Source organism: Oncorhynchus masou, unplaced genomic scaffold, assembly GCF_036934945.1.
Source record: "Oncorhynchus masou masou isolate Uvic2021 unplaced genomic scaffold, UVic_Omas_1.1 unplaced_scaffold_24___fragment_2___debris, whole genome shotgun sequence".
Classification (NCBI taxonomy): Eukaryota; Metazoa; Chordata; class Actinopteri; order Salmoniformes; family Salmonidae; genus Oncorhynchus; species Oncorhynchus masou.
This window is the reverse complement of record NW_027016552.1, coordinates 291,570-310,802: the sequence shown is the minus strand read 5'-3', so window position 1 is coordinate 310,802 and position 19,233 is coordinate 291,570. Positions and strand designations below refer to the sequence as shown.

The following is a 19,233-nucleotide window of genomic DNA, read 5'->3' as shown; positions in this document are numbered from 1 at the left end:
AAAAGATGAGAGGCCTGTAATTTGCATCATAGGTACACTTCAACTATGACAGACAAAATTAGAAATAAAAATCCAGAAATTCACATTTGTAGGATTTTTAATGAATTTATTTGCAAATTATGGTGGAAAATAAGAATTTGGTCAGTAACAAAAGTTTCTCAATACTTTGTTATATACCCTTTGTTGGCAATGACAGAGGTCAAATGTTTCCTGTAAGTCTTCACAAGGTTTTCACACACTGTTGCTGGTATTTTGGCCCATTCCTCCATGCAGATCTCCTCTAGAGCAGTTATGTTTTGGGGCTGTTGCTGGGCAACACAGACTTTCAACTCCATCCAAAGATTTTCTACGGGGTTGAGATCTGGAGACTGGCTAGGCCACTCCAGGACCTTGAAATGCTTCTTACGAAGCCACTCCTTCGTTGCCCGGGCAGTGTGTTTGGGATCATTGTCATGCTGAAAGACCCAGCCACGTTTCATCTTCAATGCCCTTGCTGATGGAAGGAGGTTTTCACTCAAAATCTCACGATACATGGCCCATTCATTCTTTCCTTTACACGGATCAGTCGTCCTGGTCCCTTTGCAGAAAAACAGCCCCAAAGCATGATGTTTCCACCCCCATGCTTCACAGTAGGTACGGTGTTCTTTGGGTGCAATTCAGCATTCTTTGTCCTCCAAACACAATGAGTTGAGTTTTTACCAAAAAGTTATATTTTGGTTTCATCTGACCATATGACATTCTCCCAATCTTCTTCTGGATCATCCAAATGCTCTTTAGCGAACTTCAGACGGGCCTGGTCATGTACTGGCTTAAGCAGGGGGACACGTCTGGCACTGCAGGATTTGAGTCCCTGGTGGCGTAGTGTGTTACTGATGGTAGGCTTTGTTACTTTGGTCCCAGCTCTCTGCAGGTCATTCACTAGGTCCCCCTGTGTGGTTCTGGGATTTTTGCTCACCGTTCTTGTGATCATTTTGACCCCACGGGGTGAGATCTTGTGTGGAGCCCCATATCGAGGGAGATGATCAGTGGTCTTGTATGTCTTCCGTTTCCTAATAATTGCTCCCACAGTTGATTTCTTCAAACCAAGCTGCTTAACTATTGCAGATTCAGTCTTCCCAGCCTGGTGCAGGTCTACAATTTTGTTTCTGGTGTCCTTTGACAGCTCTTTGGTCTTGGCCATAGTGGAGTTTGGAGTGTGACTGTTTGAGGTTGTGGACAGGTGTCTTTTTTATTCTGATAACAAGTTCAAACAGGTGCCATTAACTTCTTGAAACTCCCCATCCCGGATCCGGGTTTGTGACTAAAGCCTCAGGCTCATTAGCATAACGCAACGTTAACGATTTCTGAAAATCGCAAATAAAATGAAAATAATGCGTCTGCTCTCAAGCTTAGCCTTTTCTTAACAACACTGTCATCTCAGATTTTCAAAATATGCTTTTGAACCATAGAAATTGACTAATTTGTGTAAGAGTATGCAAAGCTAGCATAGCATTTTGAGTAGCATTTAGCACGCAACATTTTCACAAAAACCAGATAAATGATTTTATTTATTTGGTTACCTTTGAAGAGCTTCTGATGTTTTCCATTTACATTTAAGTCATTTAGCAGACGCTCTTATCCAGAGCGACTTACAAATTGGTGAATTCACCTTCTGACATCCAGTGGAACAGCCACTTTACAATAGTGCATTCAATGAGGAGACTCTCAGTTACATACCAAATGCGCAGTTTTTCCTGAAAGCGTCTGTGTGTAGGAGAAATCGTTCCGTTTTCTACATTGCGTCTGGCTACCGAAACTAACCGAAAATTCAGTCACCTACAAAAGTCACCTACAACGTAAAACTTTTTCCGGATTAACTACATAATATCGACCGAAACATGGCAAACGTTGTTTGGAATCAATCCTCAAGGTGTTTTTTCACATATCTCTTCATTGATATGCAGTTCGTGGAAGCTTGCTTTCCTCTCTGTATCGCATGGAAAAATACTGGCAGGTGACTTGCGCACCAATTTCGGCGCAGGACACCGGGCGGACACCTGGTAAATGTGGTCTCTTATGGTCAATCTTCCAATGATCTGCCCACAAATACGTCACAATGCTGCAGACACCTTGGGGAAACGACAGAAAGGGTTGACTCTCGCATTCACAGCCATATAAGGAGACAATGGAAAACAGAGCCTCAAAAAAGCCTCCTTGTCATTTCCTGGATGCCATCTCATCTTGGTTTTGCCTGAAGCTCACGTTCTAGGGCACGCACAGAGAATATCTTGGTATTTCTGGACACGTCAGAATGTTTTCTTTCGAATGGTATCAATTATATGCATAGTCGAGCATCTTTTTGTGACAAAATATCTTGTTTAAAACGGGAACGTTTTTCTTCCAAAAATGAAATAGCGCCCCCATAGATGTAAGAGGTTAATACAGGTAGCAAGTGGAGGACAGAGAAGCCTCTTAAAGAAGAAGTTACAGGTCTGTGAGAGCCAGAAATCTTGCTTGTCTGTAGGTGACCAAATACTTATTTTCCACCATAATTTGCAAAGAAATTCGTTACAAATCCTACCATGTGATTTCCTGTTTGTTTTTTTTTTTCCTCATTTTGTCTGTCATAGTTGAAGTGTACCTATGATGAAAATTACAGGCCTCTCTCATCTTTTTAAGTTGGAGAACTTGCACAATTGGTGGCTGACTAAATACTTTTTTGCCCCACTGTATGTTGTGTTGTAGAACAGCTGACTAAATACCAGGCATTCAGATCAAACAGATGAGACTTTGTGACTTGTCAGAGAAATATAAGCAAGGCTAAGCTGCAGCAAAATCACTAGCTATCAATCTGCAAGGCTAAAACAAAACGTTAGCACATTGATCTATTTAGCCAGTCTCGTAGCAAAACTTTAGCTCAAGATTTGACATGTTGAAACTTGGAAACCCCAGCAGCCATCTTGAGACGTTCTAAAACTAGACCGCTCAGATCAAGTAAACTTTGTTCTAAATCTGTATAAACATGTCTTGTCGCATCTTATGTATCTGAAATTGGCTTAATCATTTTTGGTATTGTATTTTTGTCAATTAATATAACATAAACACACCTTTGACCTATCTCAAGCTTGCTTATAAGTGCCCCCCTGGATCAGTATAAGCAAAATAGGAGGGGACAAGTTTACCGATGTCTGGTCAGAGATTCATCTTGCATACCATTGTCAATACAAGGTATGTATGGTAGAATATACTACTCAAATATCTCTGTTCATTAGCAATGGGACATTTCTTGATTACTGTTGAGCCTACCTGTGTTGTCGGATGAAAACCTTGTAATTCTATTGTTGCCAATTTTCCATATTTTCTTTTTACATGTAATGGAGTTACTTCCCTAAATGTACTATACACATTATATGACTCTAGGACTAACAAAATGTATTCAAAATAGCTTTTGAAGTTTGATAATTATGTTCATTAACAGTAAAAATATGGCAGTTTTTTTCCATTTCCTAAAAGGTTTATATTTTGGAGATATGAGGTTTTCATCTGACAGTGACAATAGACTACTGTAGAATAAGATATGAGTTGAAAGACGGTACTTGACTAATCTCTAACAAGAAAATCTAATAAATAAATAAATAAATTGGGGGGGTGGGGTCTAATAATACAAATCTAGATGTTTATACCGCAAATTCTCCCCTGTTGTGTTTTCAAGAGCCCAGTCATGGGATCAATATGTCTCTTGGTTTGTCAATGACAAAGGATCCCGAGTCACCAAACACCATGGTGAGTGGAATGTGTGTTCACATCTTAGCCATATTGATGAAAAACCACAAGTAAATAATCAAATTGGTGCATTGCTTTTCATGATGATTATGATTTTGTTCATCTCTCCAACCTTCTGTTCCTTATAGGTATGCGGACCAACCATCCCAAGAGAGTGCAAATCCATCACCACCTACAATGGGATGTGCTTTGAAATTGACCAAAGACTTAATGTGAAACAACCTGTCCCTTCATCTCTGGAAGGTAATCCAAGGTTGTATTTTAAGGTAGTCTGGTTGGTTGAGTCAATATTAAAAGAAAATAGACCTATTGTGGTACATATGCTGTCTTTTTCCGTGTGTGTCACGCCACATAATTACGGAGGGTTATCAGTGCCAATTCTTAAATGCTAAATTGCAATGTGACAATGACAAACGCAATGCCTAAATATTACATTGCATTTAAAGCATTTACATTAAGCACTAATGGAGGGGGTCTCTACCATTTGACTTCACATTGTTTTTGCTCTTTTCTGCTCTTTTTCTACACTTTTACCAGAATGTCCTGGACAAACAGACATAGCCTTTCTATTGGATGGGTCAGGAAGTGTTGACGAAGCAGATTTTGATAAAATGAAAGATTTCGTGAAAGATCTGATCAGGGAATTTCTGGAAAGGGATACTAAGGTAAGAACTACTTTTACATGTTATTATAGAAAGAAAGCTAACAAAAAGATGCACTGTTTCAATTGCATTCATTGGTGATTACTCAAAATATCATTGGTGATTATGGTTGAGGTCGAATTTTTTCAATATATTTTCAATGATTTCTCAATAAACTGAAAAGGATAAGCTATTTATCATTCTTTTGTTTTATTCAAATCACTCTGAATTGAGTGACTTCAATTATAATTGACCACAACCCTGATATTGCTCAACATAACAATATTTAATCAAATATGCAACATGTAGTTATTCGTTTATGTAGACTGACAATTGTATTTGTTATGACGAGATCAACAATAAAAATGTCACTAAGGTATTCATGACTAAGCTTCTTGTTGGTATTTTGAGTGTCTCTGTTATACTGATAGATTTGATGTATTTTACCTTTATTTAACTAGGCAAGTCAGTTAAGAACAAATTCTTATTTTCAATGACGGCCTAGGAACAGTGGGTTAACTGCCTGTTCAGAATGACAGATTTGTACCTTGTCAGCTTGGGGGTTTTGAACTTGCAACCTTCCGGTTACTTGTCCAACACTCTACCCTGCCGCCCCATAGATACAGTCACTACCGAAATTAATGGCACCCTTGATAAAGTTCAGAAAAAAAGACTATAAAATAAATAATACAAATAGTGAGCTATATTGTGTGCCAAAACAAAAAGGTAAGTTATATTATTTTATACTAAAACAATTGACTTTACCCAGTACCAGGATATTTTATCCAAAAACCCGGTGGCCTCTGCCAGGAGGCTGTAACTTGGCCATAAGTGGCTCTTTCAGCAAGACCATAACCCCAAGCACACATCAAAATGTACAAAGAAATGGTTAATTGACCATGACCATCTAAATTTTACAATGGCCATCTTAGTCTCCAGACTTGAACCCCATTGAAAACCTGTGGTTTGACTTGAAGAGGGCAGTCCGTAGGCGTAGACAAAGGATTTCAAGGATCTGGAATTATTCGCTATGAAAGAATGATTTAATGTGTTCTGAAATATTTTAGAAAATGCTCAGTGCTGTTATCCTCACAACGGGAGGGAGGGTGCTCGAGTATTGAAAACAGGGGTGCCAATAATTTTGACCTCAATCTTTTTGAGGAAAGAAAGATTACTTGTTTAAAACTCTTTTTTTTTTAGCAATTGTATTAGTATAATATATATGTTTTTTATTCTGAGCGTACAATATAGCTCAGTATTTGTATTATTTATTTTATACAGTATCTTTTGCTCATCCTTATCAATGGTGTCAATAATTTGACACGACTGTTCTCTTCCTTTTTACAGTTTGCAATTGCCCAGTATTCAGGCTATTGCACTATACATTTTGACTTAAATACATTTAATGTCATGAATCGGGATTATCAAGTGAATAGTATTGCTCAACAAAGTGGAGGGACTTACACGGCAGCATCCATCAAAAAAGTTGTGTAAGTGCATAATATTTATGTAGACATATTACAGTATATTTCCTCAGTCATCATACAGAATATTACCTTACAACATGTTAAAAAGTGAATCTACAACCTTTTCTGATCAAAAAGCCAAGAGGTCTTTTCAACGAGTAGAGGTTCCAGACCAAAGGCAAAGAGGATCATGATAGTCATTACAGATGGACAATCACATGACAGCGCGATGCTGAAAAATGCAGCCTCTGATGCTGAAGCCAAAAACATTATTCGATTTGCCATTGGGGTAAGTTGTTTGCCTCACTGTGTTTCTTTGTTCACCATACTACGCAAAATAATATCTTTTTCATTACGTGTTATTATATTCTTAAAAAAAGAAATTATAAATTGATCAATGCCTCTTTTGTATTCGAGATTTTGTGTCACAGGTCAAAAGTTTTACACGACAACTTAGTTGTCCTGTGAAGTCACATTTTTATTAGACTTTATAGACTTATTAAAATCACAATATTTGAAAAATGTTTCATTCATATACAGTTGAAGTCGGAAGTTTACATACACTTAGGTTGGAAATATTAAAACTCGTTTTTCAACCACTCCACAATTTTTTGGGTGAACAAATTATAGTTTTGGCAAGTCGGTTAGGACATCTACTTTGTGCATGACACAATTTTTCCAACAATTGTTAATAAATCCTCTTAAGGATATTGAGACGCTATCGTCTCTACTGGCCAATAGCCTGGGGGAAATGCAGAGCACCGAATTCAAATAGTACGAGAAACTTTCATTAAATCACACATGCAGGGTATTCCATTAAAGCTACACTCGTTGTGAGTCCAGCCAACATGTCAGATTTTAAAAATGATTTCACAGTGGGTCAGAAGTTTACAAACAATAAGTTGACTGTGCCTTTAAACCGTTTGGAAAAATCCAGAAAATTATGTCATGGATTCAGAAGTTTCTGATAGGCTAATTGACATCATTTGAGTTAATTGGAGGTGAACCTGTGGATGTATTTCAAGGCCTACCTTCAAACTAAGTGCCTCTTTGCTTGACATCATGAGAAAATCAACAGAAATCAGCAAAGACCTCCACAAGTCTGGTTCATCCTTGGGAGCAATTTCCAAACGTCTAAATGTACCACTTTCATCTGTACAAACAATAGTACGCAAGTATATACACCATGGGACCACGCAGCCGTCATACCACTCAGGAATGAGACTCATTCTGTCTTCTAAAGATGCATGTACTTTGGTGCGATAAGTGCAAATCAATCCAAGAACAACAGCAGAAGACCTTGTGAAGATGCTGGAGGAAACGGGTACAAAAGTATCTATATCCACAGTAAAACAAGTCCTATATCGACATAACCTGAAAGGCCGCTCAGCAAAGAAGAAGCCACTGCTCCCAAATCGCCATAAAAACGCCAGACTACGGTTTGCAACTGCACATGGGGACAAAGATCGTACTTTATGAAGAAATGCCCTCTGGTCTGATGAAACAAAAATAGAACTGTTTGGCCATAATGACCATCGTTATGTTTGGAGGAAAAAGGGGGAGGCTTGCAAGCTAAAGAACACCATCCCAACCGTGAAGCACGGGGGTGGCAGCATCATGTTGTGGGGGTGCTTTGCTGCAGGAGGGACTAGTTTACTTCACAAAATAGATGGCATCCTGAGGTAAGGAAAATTGTGGATATATTGAAGCAACATCTCAAGACATCAGTCAGGAAGTTAAAGCTTGGTCGCAAATGGATCTTCCAAATGGACAATAACCCTAAGCATACTTCCAAAGTTGTGGCAAAATGGCTTGAGGACAATAAAGTCAAGGTATTGGAGTGGCCATCACAAAGCGCTGACCTCAAACCTATAGAAAATTTGTGGGCAGAACTGAAAAAGCGTATGAGAGCAAGGAGGCCTACAAACCTGACTCCGTTACACCAGCTCTGTCAGGAGGAATGTTCCAAAATTCACCCAACTTATTGTGGGAAGGTTGTGGAAGACTATCTGAAACGTTTGACCCATGTTCAGCAATTTTAAAGGCAATGCTACCAAATACTAATTGAGTGTATGTAAACTTCTGACCCACTGGGAATTTGATGAAAGAAACAAAACCTGAAATAAATCACTCTCTACTATTATTCCGACATTTCATATTCTTAAAATAAAGTGGTGATCCTAACTGACCTAAGACAGGGAATTTTTACTAGGATTAAATGTCAGGAATTGTAAAAAACTGAGTTTAAATGTATTTGGCTAAGGTGTATGTAAACTTCCGACTTCAACTGTATAATGCCTCTACTTAGAAATTATGATTTTTGAATGAACCGCGACTTTAAGTACCAGTGTCTATTTCTGGATTTCCTCAGGTGGGCAGAGCCTTTTCTTCGTACTCAGCAAGACTGGAGTTAGAAACAATTGCCTCCTCTCCAGCACGCAACCACATGTTTCAAGTGGGCAGCTTCCAAGCACTTGACCAAATCAAGGATACGTTACAGAACAGCATTTTTCCTATTGAAGGTATTTCTTGATTTGTCTGTCAAGCCACTATAGTCCTCATCAGTCCACCACACCATTGCAATCTAACTTTTAATGAAGTGTGAATGAGTTGTTTACCCATCTTGAATATCTGTCCTGTCATGAGCCCACCTCTACCTTAGTTGATTGTTAACAATAACATAATATGTAACCTACAGGACATACTGTATAATACTAACTCGTGAATGTTGATAGGAATCAGACCATCTCACACTGTTAAACCACTTACGTGAATGTAATATCTCAGACTGCCATGTTTGTTGACTAGTTTTTCTGTCTTTTTTTTTGGTATTGCAGGATCTCAGACTACTGGGGAATCTATTAAGATGGAAATGGCCCAGGAGGGATTCAGTGCAGCATACGGGAAGGTAGGAAATACTCCCTTGTCCATAAATGGCTCATGTCCTGCATGCTTCCTGATTGGCTGGCTTGGCTTTCATGCCAAGCACTAATCCTGTTTTCTGGCCACTAATTAAAATATAATTGCATGTAATATAAGTCAAATAAAATGTATAGTCTTCAATTAGTACATTTGCCCATCATTGCCAGGAAGGATTCCAGATGGGAGCTGTTGGAGCCTTCCAATGGAAGGGGGCTTACCAGGTATACACAGAGAAGGTATACCCTACACCACAACAGAGTCAGAACATGGAACCAGATAGCTATATGGGTGAGAGAATCTACTGGGACAAAAAACACCCAAATGTACACTGTTATTATTGGCTCTGACCCTGTGAATTTCCCACCTCAGGGTACTCCATGGCAGTTGCGACGACACACACTCGCCAGTTTACCATTTTAGGTGCTCCAAGATTTAAACACACTGGACGAGTGGTGGTTTTTACGTCCAGAGACACAGACAAGCCGATAGACTTTTCTGGACAGGTCTGTAGACAACTTAAACATTGTTGACTGAAAATAATGTTGAATATCATAACTTGCGTTCTCCAAAAAAGTATGTGGGTAGCAGCAGACCTACAGGTAAATCCTGAACCAGTAGCAAATTGTAAAATACAATTTTGACAGTGTTGCTCCATGATTATTATAGGTGATGGGGTTCAACCTGAGAATTTTTGTCCAATGAATTAATGAATGTTGAACAACATTTTAGTTTGTTTGAGATTTGATCATGTGAAAGCTAAGTGGGTGTTCCCCAATTTGGCAAAAGAGTTGCCCAAATGGCCCACCCGATGAATGAAAGGTGCCTTGTTTTATCAGGTTTTCACTCTCAAAATTACAAAGATATGTTTGAAGTCCACAACAATACTTAAACCAAATCAGGAGACAGTTCAGTGAGACAGCATATAGGTCTGCTGATTAAGTACCTCTGTGCGGTCATAGGCTCCGAAAGTTCTGGCAGTGTCATATTTATTTTGCCTTTAGTGTGGCTGTTGATATGAGCCAATCCTGGTGACTGACAAATAGGAACACGGCCGGCACTGAATATGCAGTCATGTTTACATGACACATCTGAAATCAGGATACCTGATGGGTTTTTGATGAATGCGCAAAATTGTCAATCAAAATAAAGATGTGATGAAACCAAGATTGAACTCTTTGGCCTGAATGCCAAGCGTCACATCTGGAGGAAACCTGGAACCACCCCTAAGGTGAAGCATGGTGGTGGCAGCATCATGCTGTGGATATGTTTTTTAGCTCAGGGATTTGAATCGAGGGAAAGATGAACGAAGCAAATTATAGAGATCCTTGACGAAAACTTGCTGCAGAGTGCTCAGGATCTCAGACAAGGGGGAAGGTTCACCTTCTAACAGGACAATGACCCTAAGCACACAAGCAAGACAACGCAGGAGTGGCTACAGGAAGTCTCTGAATGTTCTTGAGTGGCCCAGCCAGAACCCGGTCTTGAACCCAATCAAACATCTCTGGAGAGAACTGAAAATAGCTGTGCAGCAATGCTCCCCATCCAACATAAACAGAGCTTGAGAGGATTTGCAGAGAAGAGTGGGAGAAACTCCCCAAATACAGGTGTGCCAAGCTTGTAGCGTCATACCCAAGAAGACTCAAGGCTGTAATCGCTGCCAAAGTTGCTTCAACAAAGTACTGAATAAAGGGACAGAATACTTATATTTTTAAATGTTAATCATTTTGCAAGTATTTCTGAAAACCTGTCTTTTCTTTGTCATTATGAGGTATTGTGTGTAGATATGAGGGAAAAAACAATTGAATCATTTTTAGAATAAGGCTGTAACATAACATAATGTGCAAAAAGTCAATGGGTCTGAATACTTTTCAAATGTACTGTATGAAGTTTGTATGTGAAAAATATTTCTAAGATGCATACTTTCCGAACTCAGCCTAATCATTGCAACAATTATAGCTGCTTTTAGCAACGCAGGTGTATGTACATACACTAGTGTTGATCCCTATTGTATTGAGTTGCACATAAACAGTCTGCGGGAAGCCAAAAGTTAAATTTAATTTCTTACTGTGCTGGTGGCCAAGACGGTTGGACAGGGAGTTGAGACCAAATATCTAAAGGAATGTATTGTTAAACAGACTTTACAAACATGGGTCTGTTGTAGACCCATTTCCTCCATATTTAGGGATGGATCAAAATGTACAGAATTGGTACTTGGAGAAAAACGGGGGAGGGTCATGCTTGTTCGATTACATTCATTGGGAATGTTTAGTCATTTTAAAATCTAGTCATGTAATTTGTAATTAATGAAATGTAAATTTTCTCAATGTTTTAGAATTAGTTGCTAGATAGCAATGTGTGACGATGCCACTCATCTCTGATTCTCCACCTGGCACGCAATATCTAGTGCGCCTATTGGCTATTTAATGTGGTCTCAATCAAATGATCCTTAGACTTTAGGCTATGAAGTGCATGCTCAGAAGCACACAGAAAAGTTTTATATTTCTAAGATAAATAAATAAAACAAAGCTCCATTACACACTGCAATTCTCTGCTCTGCTTTTGCTGAACAAAACCTTTTTTTGTGTGCTGCCTGATCAATTCTCTGCTGTGTAGGCCTACAGTGGCAGTTCAGGAGGCGAGTCAAATGCTTCTTCTGAAAATATTTTTATTTGGCCTAGTCCCAAAAAATGCAATATCTTGCGGGCAGACTAGCCTATATAGCGTATGTTCTGTTCATTTTGAGAAGGAGAGCGAGAAGATGAGAATGACCGGAGGTCAACTTTAATAGCTTGCTACTACTATAATAGATTTTTTTTTAAACATGATGTTTCTTGCGGCTCTGGCGGCTCTGGGTACTCCATGCAGACTGGCGGCTCTGGCTGCTCGATGCAGACTGGCGGCTCTGGCTGCTCGATGCAGACTGGCGGCTCTGGCTGCTCGATGCAGACTGGCGGCTCTGGCTGCTCGATGCAGACTGGCGGCTCTGGCTGCTCGATGCAGACTGGCGGCTCCATGCAGACTGGCTGCTCTGAACAGGCAGAGAGACTCCAACAGCGCTGTAGAGGAGGATGGCTCCAGCAGCGCTAAACAAGCGGGAGACTCCGGCAGCGCTGGAGAGGAGGAAGGCTCTGGCAGCGCTGGACAGGCGAGGCGCACTGTAGGCCTGATGCGTGGTGCTGGCACTGGTGGTACTGGGCCGAGGACACGCATAGGAAGCCTGGTGCGGTGAGCTGCCACCGGAGGGCTGGTGCGTGGAGGTGGTACTGGATAGACCGGACCGTGCAGGCGCACTCTAGCCCGGCCGATACGAGGAGCTGGTATGTACCGCATCGGGCTATGCACCCGCACTGGAGACACCGTGCGCTCCACAGCATAACACAGTGCCTGCCCGGTCTCTCTAGTCCCCCGGTAAGCACAGGAAGTTGGCGCAGGTCTCCTACCTGGCGTCGCCATACTCCCTGTGAGCCACCCCCCAATACATTTTTGGGGCTGACTCTCGGGCTTCCATCCACGTTGTCGTGCTGCCTCCTCATACCAGCGCCTCTCCGCTTTCTTCGCCTCCATTTCTTCTTTGGGGCGGCAATATTCTCCAGGCTGAGCCCAGGGTCCTTTACCATCAAATATCTCCTCCCATGTCCTGAAATCTGGATTTCGCTGCTCCTGCTGCCTGTCACCACGCCGCTTGGTCCTGTTGTGGTGGTTGATTCTGTTAAGGTTTACTTCCGTCGAAGGAGAGGCGGACCAAAATGCAGCGTGGAAATTTTGATACATGTTTAATACACGAATAAACACGAACAATACAAAACAAGAAATGTAACGCAAAAACCTAAACGGCCTACCTGGTGCAAGCAAACACAGAGACAGGAACAATCACCCACGAAACACTCAAAGAATATGGCTGCCTAAATATGGTTCCCAATCAGAGGCAACGATAAACACCTGCCTCTGATTGAGAACCACTTCAGGCAACCATAGACTTTTCTAGATAATCCCAATACCTACAAAAAAAACCAAGACAAAACACACCACATAATTAACCCATGTCACACCCTGGCCTGACCAAAATAATAAAGAAAACACAAAATACTAAGACCAGGGCGTGACACATACCCCTTGAATTATTCCACATTTTGAGAGTTTCAGACTGAATTCAAAATTGATTAAATAGATTTCTCTTCTCACCGATCTACCTCATAATGACAAAGTAAAAACAAATTGAGAAATTTGAGCAAATGTATTGAAAATGAAATACAAATATTCAAATGTATAGTATTCACACCCCTGAGTCAATACGTTGTAGAAGCAGCTTTGGCTGCGATTACAGCTGTCAGTACTTCTGGGTAAGTCTCTCTAAGAGCTTTTGACACCTGGATTGTTCAACTTTTGCTCAAAATTCTTTTCAAAATTCTTCAAGCTCTGTTTTTGGTTGTTGATCATTGATAGACAACCATTTTTTTCTGGTCTTGCCATTGAGTTTTTAAAGTAGAATTAAGTCAAAATTGTTACTCGGCCACTCAGTAAGATTCACTGTCTTCTTGGTAAGAAACTCTAGTGTATATTTGGCCTTGTGTTTTAGGTTATTGTCCGCTGAAATGTGAATACATCTCCCAGTGTCTGGTGGATAGCAGACTGAAGCAGGTTTTTCTCTAGGATTCTGTGTTTAACCCAATTCCATTTATATTTTATCCTGAAAAACTCCCCAGTCCTTAATGATTACAAGCATATCCATAACATGATGCAGCCACCACTATGCTTGAACATATGGACAGTGATACTCATTAAAGTGTTGTATTGGATTTGCCCCAAACAACATTTTGTATTCAGGACAAAAAGAGAATTGCTTTGCAGTATTACTTTTGTGCCTTATTGTAAACATGCATGTTTTGGAATATTTTTTTATTCTGTACAGGCTTCCTCCTTTTCACTCTTTCAATTAGATTAGTATTGTGTAGTAACTACAATGTTGTTGATCCAGCCTTAGTTTTCTCCTATCACAGCCATTCAGTAACTGTTTTAAATTCACCATAGGCCTGATTGTGAAATTCCTGAGCATTTTCCTTCATCTCCGGCAACTGAGTTAGGAAGGACACCTGTGTCTTTTGTAGTGACTTGATGTATTAATACACTATCCAAAGTGTAATTAATAACTTCACCATGCTCAAAGGGATATTCAATGTCTGCTTTTTTTATTTTTTTTACCTATCTACCAATAGGTGCCCTTGTTTGCGAGGCATTAGAAAATCTCCCTGGTCTTTTTGGTTGAATCTGTTTGAAATTCAATGCTCGACTGAGGGACCTCACAATTTTCTGTATGTGTGGGGTCAGAGATGAGTCATTCAAAAATCATGTTAAACACTTATTGCACACAGAGTGAGTCCCTGCAACTTATTATTTGACTTGTTCATACTATATATGGTGCTTTTTCACTATAGCACTGGTGTTAGCAGACATTTTTGGTGTGGAAGTGCTAGTGTTATTTGTGTTTCCATCACCAGGCCTGACACTAAGATGGTGCTGTATTGGATGGCCTCTGTTTTACACGCTCCGACCCAACTTAGCAATTTTGTGATTATTTAGACGTTTTATTTTTGTTATTTCTTACAACTGACAAGAACTCTTGAACATCAGATCGGCAGTTACTTACCTCAATTCTGGCTTCAACTTCGACTCATCTGCCCTGGGCTCTCTCTGTAATTCCAACCCAATTTTTGGGCTACCCAAGAGAAAACATTGACATTAGAGAGGCAAGAGAGGGGGATTCCTGGTGAGATTAAGGTGAAGGGAAAACCGGACACCTCTTCCCTCCATCCTACTGGCAAATTTAGTCACTTGATGATAAGATGGATGGATTTTTCTACCAATTGGACTCTCAGGACTGCAATATTCTTTGCTTTTCAGAAACATGGCTATCGGACAAGATACCCCCCATGGCTATCCAACTCGATAGATAGATTCTCCATTCACCGGGCGGACAGGACAGTAGAGTCGGGGAAATCAAGGTGGAGAGGGGTTTGCCAACTGGTGTGATAATTCCAGCGTGGTGGGTGAACAGTGGGTCAACACTTCCATCTTGGAATACCTGGCGGTCAAATGCCAACCCTTCTACCTCCTGAGGGAGTTTTCAGGTGTTATCACGACTGCTGTATGCACTCCACCTCAGGACAATAAATTAACAAACTGGCACTTAACGAACTCTACATGGCTATAAACAAGCAGGAAAATCTACACCCAGAGGCTGACTTTCTGGTTGTCAGCGATTTTATTTTTTTATTTATTTTTTTATTTTTTGGGGCGTCACTAAGATACGTGATGTCCAACATCCATCAACATGTCTCCAATGCCACTAGAGGCGATAAAGTCCCAGACCAAGCAAGGCCCTCCCTCTTCCGCCATTAAACAAATCAGATCATGACAAACAAGCTGAAACAGGAAGTACCTGCAATTCACTCCATTGAGAAATGGTCACCAGAGTCGGATTACAAAGGAAGATTCATCCTTGATCTGCCCAATGATGCCTCTCTACCAGACGAACTCAATGCGCTTTATGCACACTTTGACAACAAAATCAAGTCGGCTGTGAGGGCCGTCACCAACCCAGAGGATTGGGTGATCTCGCTCTCTGAGGCCGATGTGAGAAGGGTCTTTAATCAGGTCAACACTTGCAAGGCTGGGAGCCTTGACAATATTCCAGGGCGCGTTCTCAGAGCATGCACAGAACAGCTGGCAGTCATATTCACGGTCATTTTCAACCTCTCCTTGTCCCAGTCTGTAATCTCCACATGTTTTAAGATGACCACAATCATTCCTGTTCCTAAACTCTAAGACTTAATGCCACAATGACTACCGCCCTATAGCACTCATTTCTGTAATCATGAAGTGTTTTGAGAGGCTGGTTATGGCACACATTAACTCCACCGTCCCAGCCACTCTAGACCTACTCCATTTTGCGTACCACCCCAATAGAGCCATAAATGACGCAAACTCAATTGCTCTCCTCACTACCCTCACCCACCTAGAGAAGAGGAATACCTATGTGAGAATCCTGTTCATTGACTACAGTTCAGCGTTCAACACCATTGGCCCCTCTATGCTCGTCACCAAACTTAGGCTCTGGGTCTGAACACCTCCCTCTGCAACTGGATTCTGGACTCCCTAACAGGCTGACCCCTGGTGGTGAGGGTAGGCAACGTCACCTCCACCACGAGCACTCCCCCATCCACATCGACGGGGTGGCAGTGGAGCAGTTAGAAAGCTTCAATTTCATCGGTGTCCAAATCATTAAAGATTTAAAATGGTCCACACACACTGACTACAGTGCCTCTTCCCCCACGGGAGGTTGAACAAGTTTATTTAATCTGCTGCAGCACGGCAAGAGGTACCGGTGCATCAAGTCTGACACCAACAGGTTCTTCAACAGCTTGTCCCCAAACAATACGACTGATAAATAGCTAACAGAATAGTTACACTGACTATTTCAGTTAACCTTATACCTTTATCGACCTTTTATTTCAATCTTTGCACACTATGCACACTCACAGGGCCCAACACACTGTCACTCCAACACACACACACAAACACTCACTCCATAATTTGCTCATGCACACACAATATGCACATATATTTATTCAGACTCCTCACATACAAGCTGCTGCTGCTACTCTGTTTATCTTGCATCCTGTTGCCTAGTCCCCTTACCCCTATACATATCTGCCTCCATCATTCCAGTATCCATGCACATGTAAATATGGTATTGGATCTGATTTTTTAAATATTTTGTGTATATAGGATACTTACTTTATTGTGCATTTCATATTTCCAATTCTTATTTCTCATGTTTTTTTTCCAGGAAATCATTGTTATTTATTATTGCATTGTTGGGTTTTGGGTTTGCAAGAAAGGCATTTCACTTTAATGTGACATTAAAACTTGAAATGAGAAGTGTCAACAAACTTTGCGAGGTGTTAACCATGGAAGGTCTTAAAAAATACATTTGCATTCCACACTTGTGTGTAACAGGACAAATATAAGCAGCCCCAGAGTATTGTTATTGTACTGAACAAAAATATAAACTCAACAAGCAAAGTGATCCGGGCCTAAACAAATGTATTTCAATTTAATAATATGAACTGTTACTCACTAAAATTGTTGACAATTGTTTTGTTAAAACTTCTTATGGATACGTGGGACGGTAGCATCCCACTTGGCCAACATCCAGTAAAATTGCATAGCGCCAAATTAAATTACTATAAATATTTTACCTTCATGAAATCACGAGTGTAATTGTCAGGCATAGGTGTATAGGTGGCAGGGAAGTCAGGTGCAGGAGAGTCAAAAGGAGTGTAAAATGGAGTCTTTTAATAAAGTCCACGTAGTATGCTCCATCACACTAAAATGTACACAAGCAAACAAACATGGGTACGAGGACCCGACGCGCACCTATACAACAATCAAACTACACTGACAATAAAACAATCTATGACAAAGACATGAGGGGAAACAGAGGGTTAAATACACAACAGGTAATGATTGGGATTGAAAATCAGGTGTGTGGGAAGACAAGACAAAACCAATGGAAAATGAAAAATGGATCAATGATGGCTAGAAGACCGGTGACGTCGAACGCCGAGCACCGCCCGAACAAGGAGAGGCAACGACCTCGGCAGAAGTCGCGACAGTAATACATCAAAATAAAGCTTGGCTGGATTAACAAGAAGTTAAGTTGTCAGATTTCAAAAAGGCTTTAAGGCGAAAGCAAACCATGCAATTATCTGAGGACAGCGCCCCGCATACAAACACATGATAATCAGATTTCAACCAGGCAGGTGTGCGACAAAAGTCAGAAATAGCGATATAATATATGCCTGACCTTGGAAGACCTTCTTCTGTTGGCACTCCAAAATGTCCCAGAAACATCACAAATGGTCCTTTTGTACGATAATGTCCTTCTTTATGTCCCAAAAATGTCCATTTTATTTGGAGCTTTGATTCAGAAATACACCGGTTTCAACTCGCCCAACATGCCTACAAAGTATCTAATAAGTTACCTGCAAACTTGGTCCAAACATTTCAAACAACTTTCCTAATCCAACTTCAGGTACCCTAAAACGTAAATAATCGATACAATTTAAGATGGGAAATACTGTGTTCAATACCGGATAGAAACAAGGTGAAGCGCGGTCCAGGTCATACGCACCAAACAGTAGAATTCATCTGGATCCATCTGGAGTGACACTCACAAAGAACAGCCGTACTTCTTAATTTCTCAAAAGAAAAACATCAACCAAATTCTAAAGACTGTTGACATCTAGTGGAAGTCATAGGAACTGCAACCAGATTCCTATTAAAAAGGGCTTCCCATAGAAACCTAATGGAAAACAGATTGACCTAAAAAAATGTTGTGCTCGGGGTTTGGCCTGCCAAATCAGTTCTGTTATACTCACAGACATTATTCAAACAGTTTTAGAAACTTCAGATTGTTTTTTTTATACAAATGTACTAATAATATGCATATCCTAGCTTCTCGGCCTGAGTAACAGGCAGTTTACTTTGGGCATGCTTTTCATCCGGACGTGAAAATAGTGCCCCCTATCCAAGAGAAGTTATTAATGTATCTTCCACTATCTCCCAGTCTGGCCCCAAGTCTGGGTAGGTTCATGGCCCAGGATGTTTTGACTTTTTGACCAAACACTGCTACAAAGCCTGACAGTAGAAATGCACCAATAATGTGGGCATGTATGCCAATGCATGATTTAATTAATAGTGAGAATAAAAAAATGAAGTGTTAGTGTGATCTGTCAGAAAGGTTATTTGTTATCTGGCGGGGAAATAATTATAATTGTGGTTCTCTCATTCTTTCAGATTGGAGCTTATTTTGGTGCAGAGGTCTGTGCAATGGATGTGAATAAAGACTCATATAGCGACCTAGTCCTCATATCAGCTCCGATGTTCACAGACAGAGACAGAGAGGGCAGGGTATATGTCTGTACCATCAATGACAGGGTAATTGGTAGATCTTTTTTTGATTCACCTCATAATTGCCCAAATCTGACAAAACAATTGATAAAAACATGTTTCAGCCTGATCACTTTTACTGATTGCCTGTTTTTCTCCCAGTCTGGGGTGGCCTGTCAATTAAATGCTGAGATGATACTGGTGGGGGATGCAGGACAGATGGGCAGGTTTGGTACTTCTCTTGCCCCACTGCCTGACCTGAATATGGATGGATTTAATGATTTAGCAGTCGGAGCACCTCTAGAGAACGATGGTCAAGGAAGTGTCTACATATTCCATGGGACGAGTAGTGGAATCAGCAAAATCAAATCTCAGGTATGTGGGAGAAAGATAAATTGAATGAGGGTGGAGGATATGAGCATAGAGACAGACAGACAGACATTCTCCATTCTTTAAACTAAAGTGTAAATCCACTAGAGAAACACGGCAGA

At 40.6% G+C, this 19,233-nt stretch overlaps 1 protein-coding gene across 1 annotated transcript in view; it reads left to right on the top strand.

Annotated features, from left to right (window-relative positions):
- The window catches only part of LOC135538797 (integrin alpha-M-like), a 60,986-nt gene that overhangs the window by 5,041 nt on the left and 36,712 nt on the right, over window positions 1–19,233 (top strand). The window contains exons 3-14 of the mRNA XM_064964712.1: window positions 3,104–3,207; window positions 3,692–3,762; window positions 3,891–4,005; window positions 4,300–4,427; window positions 5,751–5,893; window positions 6,008–6,158; window positions 8,241–8,391; window positions 8,707–8,777; window positions 8,959–9,079; window positions 9,161–9,294; window positions 18,650–18,790; window positions 18,905–19,117. Of these exons, the coding sequence (XP_064820784.1) occupies window positions 3,104–3,207; window positions 3,692–3,762; window positions 3,891–4,005; window positions 4,300–4,427; window positions 5,751–5,893; window positions 6,008–6,158; window positions 8,241–8,391; window positions 8,707–8,777; window positions 8,959–9,079; window positions 9,161–9,294; window positions 18,650–18,790; window positions 18,905–19,117 (1,543 nt within the window). The remainder of the gene's footprint in view (window positions 1–3,103; window positions 3,208–3,691; window positions 3,763–3,890; window positions 4,006–4,299; window positions 4,428–5,750; window positions 5,894–6,007; window positions 6,159–8,240; window positions 8,392–8,706; window positions 8,778–8,958; window positions 9,080–9,160; window positions 9,295–18,649; window positions 18,791–18,904; window positions 19,118–19,233) is intronic.